At 36.3% G+C, this 8,173-nt stretch overlaps 1 protein-coding gene across 1 annotated transcript; it reads right to left on the bottom strand.

Annotated features, from left to right (window-relative positions):
• Nucleotides 1-1,697: 1,697 nt before the first annotated feature.
• Nucleotides 1,698-7,182, bottom strand: LOC121854288. The gene is made up of 5 exons (XM_042348856.1): nucleotides 6,950-7,182; nucleotides 6,547-6,678; nucleotides 6,150-6,314; nucleotides 5,206-5,290; nucleotides 1,698-2,577 (listed from the first exon to the last, which is right to left on the bottom strand). Exons 1-5 carry the CDS (start codon nucleotides 7,118-7,120, stop codon nucleotides 2,483-2,485), a joined length of 648 nt encoding a protein of 215 aa, XP_042204790.1. The 5' UTR covers nucleotides 7,121-7,182; the 3' UTR covers nucleotides 1,698-2,482.
• Nucleotides 7,183-8,173: the final 991 nt, after the last annotated feature.

The following is an 8,173-nucleotide window of genomic DNA, read 5'->3' as shown; positions in this document are numbered from 1 at the left end:
AGTGCCATGGAAGCTTTCTTGATATGAATGCCAACAAAAATATGTTTTATTGCTTTATTTTAGATTTGCTCCCTTAAATTAGTTGACAGAATGAAAGAAAGATTTTAAAATTGTGTTTTAAGAACAAGGTATATTTTTATAACACAGTTAGCCTTTCAAACAAGAGTGGAGGAAATTTCCATAGGAGCCTAATTTAGCTAAATATATAGTCTTCCCTGGTGAACATAATAAATTACCTTGTTGGGTGTCCACCAAAAGAAATCATAGTTATTTTTGAGAATTATAGTGTTAAAATAACTAAAATGATACAACTGTACAGTATATAAAATGTATCCAAGAGTACAACACTATATTGAAACTTCATTATTTTCAAGGTTAACAAAGAGCATGCAGGGTATACTGTATGTCTACATACATGAGACTGTGATGTAGGTCATTCCATGGCACTTTTCTTTTTGGCTTTGATTTGCTATTTCAACATTTAGAGTTCTTGCTAATTTTAATGTATAATACTGTATAAACATTTTAGTCTTCTTGCCATTTCTGTACATAATAATCATAGAAAATTTTTATTACAGTACAGTACTGTACTTGTTTAATACCACTGTATTAGATTTGATAGTCATTAGCTACAGCAGCAAGAGATTAACGCCCAGAGTTTTAATTACCCTCTTCTTTGAGGAGTTTGTCATATTTACAACCAGAGTTGTACAAAATTTGAGCCACAAAGGACACTGCACTACAGTGTTTGATGGGGAGGTGTGGATGAAAAACGAACTAATTCCAATATTATAATTTAATTTTACCACCACACCTCCCCGTCAAGCACTGTAGCACGGTGTCCTTCGTGACTCGAATTTTGTAAAACTCTGGTTGCAAATATGACAAACTCCTCAACAGAGGAGGGTAATTAAAACTCTGGGCATATTGCTCTTGGTAAACATTTTTTTCCCAGTGTTAATGATTTAGGTTAATACCATAGTAGAATTAGGTCATTAAATTTTTAGTTTATGTATCAAAAATAGTTACAGTATTTGAATTTTTAAAATTAATATAATGTAACCAAAAAAATAACATTCTTAGTTTTTATAGTGTTTAATAACTGTACAGTACTGTATGTCAAAGTTAAGCATATATTGAAAATCAACTTAAACTTTTAGTATTTGTATTATGACTTAAGATTTAATGGAGGCGTCAAGAACTGTTTTACAGATACACAATAAGTTTACACTGTAGAACTGTGTTGTTGATCAGTTACCAAAACCTTGATGCCTTTTGTTCCCAATGTTTTGAACATTACTTCATATTAAACTTTTATTTTCTGTATTTTAAACCTTTTATTTGCTGTTTATTTTTTTTTAACAACTAAATTATCATTAAAGCAGTTACAATAAAGAACATGCTCAGTTTAATTTGGAAAGATTCATTAAAATCTACTTGAAATTTTGATGAAGGGTTTAATTATGGAGATTAGCTAATTAACAATATTGTCATATCTTGCTTTCCTTGCACAGTAGTTAAGAACTCCAAAGTTCTGTAATATATACTACTGAGTGAAGAATAATTTTGGATGGTAATTATCATGGGTGAATCATTACAGAATCATATTATTTGATGATAAAATATTGGTGTATAGTAAGACAGGAGAGTTATAGATGCAATAAGCTAGTCAGTGCAAGGAAATAAAGACAAGTCTCTTCTTTGTGTGTTAATTTCCTGAACACTAATTATTTATTAATGTATTTAATGCCTGTTTGATAGCTACCTACTACATGTACCTACTACCTATGAATCAGTTTTACATATACACTACATCCCTACCCTCTTCATTGACCATATTACTCAATTCTCGGTTTTGTTCACAGGTTCCTGATCATGTAATTCACCCTCAAACACGAAATAGTTCCTTGTATTTGAGGGTTAGTGATATTCATAGTACGTAGTATTTTTTTTTTTAATATTTATGAATTTAGTTTGGCAGTATCTAAAATATTTGTTCTAGAAACTGTTCTGTGATAAATCTTAGTCTATTACTAACCATTCTTTTATTAAATGTACATGGTCGCTCTTTGCCATAACACTGTACCCAAATCATTACATTCTTTGTATGTAATGTTGTATTACTATTTATATTTTGACACTTCTACAATACATTACTGTACAGTACAGCACTGAAGTCATCCTCCGCATCATTTCAGGACTCCTATTCCTTGATTATTTTCCCTGGTAAGGCCTCTCCTGAATTAAAATTTATTTTATTAGACTAGTTTTAAATGATGATTGGTGAAGTTGCCAGGAGTCTTATATGGGCCCAAGAAAAATGAGAGATGTCCACTTTGATGTGTGAAGTGACAACCAAAAGCTTAGGAAAAGCCATTCTGAAGAACCAGGTGACAAGTTACTAGAAGTCCATCTGTGACAAAAACTTGACAGACATTCCTGTATTTAACCCAGGCATTATGAGAAGTAATAACTGCAGTAACTAGTAGATCCCAATGTCAGCACAGCCACGGAAAATCTCCTGGTTGCCGCAGCCTAGTGCCTGAGTGCCGTTCCCACAGTCTCCCCAACTGTTTGCTGGAGGAGAAATAATGTCACTTAACATGTCCAGATTCATTCTTCTTATTAGCTTAATATCATATGAATATTGTTTCACCTTGTGTGTACCTTTAGCTATTAAATTCCCATACATATATTCTTGTGATTGTACTTGATAAGTACCTGCTCTATATTAGGATAGGTTAATGTTTTCTATATTATTGCAAGTTATAGGTGCCTGCACTTCGGCACCTCAGCTACCCTGAGAGATTGTAGCGCCTGAACTTGCCAAGCTTATACTACAGATGGGCAAGGGGTGACCTAATTGAGGTGTATATGCATCTCAAGGGGCACTACTCTGTTGAGTGTCCTTACTTGGAGCTGGCGGACGCTCGCCCCACAAGGGGTCACAGCTCAAGATTGAAGAAGCCGCAAGTCCAGAAAACTGTGAGGGCAAACTTTTTCGGAATGAGAGTTGTGAACTTTTGGAACAATCTACCACAGAGTGTTGTGACAGCACCGAGTGTGAGCTCTTTCAAGACAAGGCTTGACCAACTTTGGAGCAGGTTCAGGTACATTCAGGAGCCGGTGCATGCTCAGTACTTGCCAACAGTGCGTAACAGAGACGTGACCGATCGCCCAAGTGGCTAACAAGCCGATCATTTGGTGAAGAGGATAAAAGAAAAGGAAAAGTAATCAGAGATGTGACTGATCGCCCAAGCAGCTAACAAGCCAATCAGTGGTGAAGAGGATAAAAGTTAAAAAAAAGTTAAAAGTTATAGGTACTTAGTGCTGTTTCTAGTTTGGCTTACCATCTTAGTGAATCTCACTGTTAAGAAAAGTGATTCAGCCATGTCATTTTGCCCTGCCTCTGTGTGTAAGTACTGTATGTAAGTGTATGGTGCTGACGTGTGGAGGAACTGCTGTGTTCATACAGCAAGGATATGTATCCCACGGAGCATCAGCTATACTACTTCAGGCCTTCAGGGGTACCAGGGATTCACAGTTTCCAAAACTGACTAAAGTTGTCTTGCAAGCAGGTTATGTTAACCCTTTGTAGGCCAGGGGTTTCTCTCAGATGAATAAAAAACCAAAGTGTGCTGCTGTCCTACAATGGGTTAAGGTAACTAAACTTATTTTTATCGCTTAAATCTGTTATGTAGTGTGAGGTCAAACTGGTTCTAGACAAAACAGTATAGAAACCATGCACTGACATCATAGACATTATAGAAAACATTACTATCCACCATCTTGACGGGCAAATCCAGGAATATCAAAGGGAGGGGTCCAGGTAGTTGTGGGTGGGAGAACATGGCGAGCAGAGCGAGCCCATGCAGCTGGTGGGGGCACTGTAATCCCCCAGAAAGTTTTGAAATCTGACCAATATCATGGGCATTTTGAAGCCATGTGCATTTGATATTAGAAGATATTCTGAGGTTAATAGTAATTACTATTTACTATACAAAAATGCCTGTGTACAATACTGCATTAATGAAAAAGTATTGGAATTTTCTGATGAAAGGGGGGGGGGGGGTCCGGAACTGCAGGATCCGCCCCTGCTTGGGAACAAAAGTGTTACTTTGAGTGATAGGTGAGCAAGGATGGCTGCAAAGTTTTGCAACAAAAGAAGCATAGGAAATGCTAAAAAGGGCTTGTTAGCAAAATATTACAACAGCCCAACAAGTGCAAAATCTGGGAAAAAGATATGAAGAGAAGTTAAGGAATTTGTACTCCAATGAGTTGTACACAGTTACAAGAAACAAGTGGCTTGATGAAATCGAGAAATAGCCATCAATCTCATACATCCACATTGGCATATACCAGTAGTTGTTGTTTTTGCAAAGCCCGTATACAAAAGAGCAGCTAATGAATTGCAGAAATGGTGACGGCAATAAAATATTTACCAATGGATGGGTAAATGAGATTCTACTGAAGAAGTTCACTGAAAAATGGCTTAAGATCACAGTGCTTTTGATTCAGTCCTGTAATTGAAATTCATTTTGACAATCATACCTTTCATGCCTCAACAGTTTCACTTCTCTTTTTGTTCCTTTTGCACTGTATTGAACGTTTATTTCATTCCCCCTGACTCATTTTCACGGATTCATAGCCTAGATCCATTGAAAGAGTCCAGTCATGATTTTTTTTTAAATATGTTGTGGATAGTTTTACTGGAAAACAGAAATAGTGTACAGTACGGCACATGTAACTTAAGTAAAAATTACATCATTAACAATGAACTTTAAAGATCACTGTCAGGAGTGTATGTTTAGAACTAAAAACCTTTAGTATATTAAAAAACTTCCATGGATAAACTGTAATGCCTTACATGCCTGAGGATACCATATAATGTACTCCATATGGAGAGGTTCCTTACAAGTAATAAAGTTATGACTGCATACTGTAGCATTGTTACATTGGGTTGGTCTGAATTTTGGCCAGCCACTTTTCACATCTTTTCTGGCTAAATCTTTGGGTTTTTCATCACAATTCTACCACCTTCTCTCTCCGAATGATTAGAACAGCTGAAAATGCACTAAACTTCATCAATGCTAACAACATTCCAGTTTCATTATGTTATGTTATGTTATGTTCCCCAAGATGACTTTGATCATAAAATTACATACATGATGCTTTGTGCTAAGGGTCTATAAGTGGTAGTATTACCTGTGTGGTAGTGCCACTGGAGAACACATTGGGTGCATACCACATCATCTGGCAGCTTCACAGTAGTTTTATGCCACTCGGGATCCTGAAATTGAAGTTAATCAACTGTCACTTGCTGAAAGCCTTGAAACTTATTGAGCTCATTTATTTTTACCCTCATTTCATGAAATTAATTTTTTATTAGTTTTAAGAGGAGAACTGTACCACAAACACAGAGATTCATAAAAAGTGACTTATGAGGCATTGAGTTTTGAGTTGTGGATCCCATATAGACATAACTGCTCGTTAGTGACAGTGTGGATACAGCACACTCTATACTAAGCCTTCGGTATACAAGGAAGAAGCATGGCCGGTAGTACACTCGACCGCCTTCACTTCCGCAAGTTATAGTTGGGTGAACTAGGAGCGCCCGGGAATCGAACCACTGACCCCCAGAACAGGAAGCAGTCGCTGTGTCCACTCAAACACTGCTTTACAGTTTTGAGTTGTATAATTGTATAAATGAGAATCCTGAATCTCTGTATTACTGTACAGTACGGTGAACTCCTCTCAAATAAGAATACAACAGCTTCAGGGTGCTTGGAAGTTCCTACTCTGGAAAAATGGGTTGGCTATAGAAAGGGTATCCTGCCATAAAACTTGCTTCAAAATTGCCTGATGATAGCCGGTAATTGGTTAATCATGGTTAACTTGCACAAGTGTGGAAAATGGGCATAAAACAGTGAGAATCAAGTATTCCTGTAAAGGAGACGTTCCTAACTGGAAGTCCATAAACAACTAGAAATGGGAAACTGGTAGCAAAAGTCTGTGTATTAACTTTAAGTGGGTATTTCTACTCTGAGACCAAGGAAATCTTAATGAATGGGTGATCATTGAACCATGGCTTAACGTGTATACAGTACTGTATATACAAAGTGAGCTACATGTGCCAAGGCACAACTTACATCAGCATAAATGTAAGCTTTGGTGCCGGAGCCGTCAGCGTGCTCAAGGAGGTGCTCGTCCAGGCACTCCTGTGTGATGATCTTGGTGACATCGTTGTTGACACACAGACTGAATTCAAAATATCCTAAGTGGTTCCTGGTGAGATTTACCTCAACTGTTAGGTCCTGTTTAGGAAGATTGCAAGCAGATGAAGAGAAAAAGTACTTTAGAAAGTTAAGAAAAAGCCTTTTATCAGTTTACTTTCAGGAATACTGTGTTAATATAGAATCATTAAAAAATTTGGTTATTGGTTCATTACTTTCACTGCCCATTATTTTCACCCAGCTGTTACTCCTGGGCTATATTCCTTGCCCCCCCCCCCATAATCTATGAAAACTCATCCCCGATCATCATTACCTGTCCCCTGGTGTAGTTGGCAACAATGAGTCCAGTGCCATACGTGCCACCAGCCTCGTTGTCCCTGGGCTGGGGGTCGGCCCAATTGTCGCCACACACGCCACACTTGCCGTCATTTTGTTTGTACTGTACCTGTGTAGAGAGCAGCCAGCTCCATAAGTTTCATTGTCTTGTGTTAGTTCTGAGCTTTTGGGAAAGGAGCTGTATGAGAGATAATGCAGGTGTTTTGGGAGATCAAGGGTTTTCAGTTTGAAAATTTATAAAATATCTAAAAAATATTAATGTCATGACTTATATTGTAATGTTTTCATTGGCAAAAACTAACAACATAACCCATTTCTAAAAAAATTACGATTGTAACCGACCTCAACAGAAGCTATGTGGAATTGAGGTTAACACTTACACCAAAGCCACCACAATACAATTGGTTGTCATCATAGTTAATTGGGGTATTGAAGCCTTTCCTCCAGGCAGACGACCGACACACTGGCTCCATCAGCCGCCCATGGCTATCCACCCCACCTGCCACCCACAACACCAACAAGCCTACATTCAACACCCACAGGTAACTCATTGCACTTGATAAGAGGCTCCTGTAACAGTCTTGAAGCAGAAATTTGCTCTGATCCTCTGGCAAAAACTGTCATTATTTATATAGGTGGAAAAATGAAGGTCAGTGAAATAGCCAGTTGGGTTAGGCAGGCATGGGGTGACATTGAAGCACTTGGGAACAGCTGATGGGTCTCAGCCAGCAAAGATAACCTAGCTGGTGTTTCACCAGACAATGTTCAGTAAACAAAAGAGTTGCCAGACTCGTGATGTAATAAACTTATGGCGTTCTCAACCATGAAAGTACGTGGAGGACAAATTAAGGTTACAAATTATTCTGCTAATCATGCTCTTGGATGTTAGACGAGGGTAATGTGTCCTTTATAGTGTTAAAGTGAAAACAGCTATGAGCTCAAATATATTTATATATATATATATATATATATATATATATATATATATATATATATATATATATATATATATATATATATATATATATATATATATATATATATATATATATCTATATATATATATATATATATAAGGCACACACACAGTTGTGACCTCTAATTACCACTGCTTCTTTACCTAATCATTTTTAATTTTTTTTTTTCAAATGACGCACGCATTTTCTATACCGAAACGTTTCCAGTTAATGTAGTCTCCATGTATAATTAGAAAATTATGGGGGCCCCATGTGCATCCAGCTGACTACATTAAAGGTAAGTGCTCAGTCACACTGTATCCATTCCTCATTATTTATTACTTTTACTGTACTGTATTTCATTGTAGATTTTTTTTTTTTTTTTTTTTATCTATGTCGGACTTACGACCTGGATTTGGGTCCCTAACCCCGTCGTAAGTCGGGATCTAGTTGTGCCATATATATATATATATATAGTATATATATATATATATATATATATGTTACATATATATATGTTGTATATATATATATATATATATATATATATATATATATATATATATATATATATATATATATATATATATATATATATATATATATATGTAAGTTATATGTATATATATATATATATATATATATATA

Source organism: Homarus americanus, unplaced genomic scaffold, assembly GCF_018991925.1.
Source record: "Homarus americanus isolate GMGI-L3 unplaced genomic scaffold, GMGI_Hamer_2.0 scaffold54443, whole genome shotgun sequence".
Classification (NCBI taxonomy): Eukaryota; Metazoa; Arthropoda; class Malacostraca; order Decapoda; family Nephropidae; genus Homarus; species Homarus americanus.
The sequence above is the reverse complement of the archived record's forward strand: the minus strand, read 5'-3'. Positions and strand labels throughout refer to the sequence as shown.

Bases quoted from the DNA above. Each gene is read 5' to 3' on its own strand.
- LOC121854288 (XM_042348856.1), bottom strand. From the start codon at position 7,120: ATGAGTTACCTGTGGGTGTTGAATGTAGGCTTGTTGGTGTTGTGGGTG. The intron at 6,679-6,949 runs GTAAGTGTTAAC...CTCTCTACACAG, and splicing joins TGTATTGTGGTGGCTTTGGT to GTACAGTACAAACAAAATGA. The intron at 2,578-5,205 runs GTAATACTACCA...TTTCTCCTCCAG, and splicing joins CCAGTGGCACTACCACACAG to CAAACAGTTGGGGAGACTGT.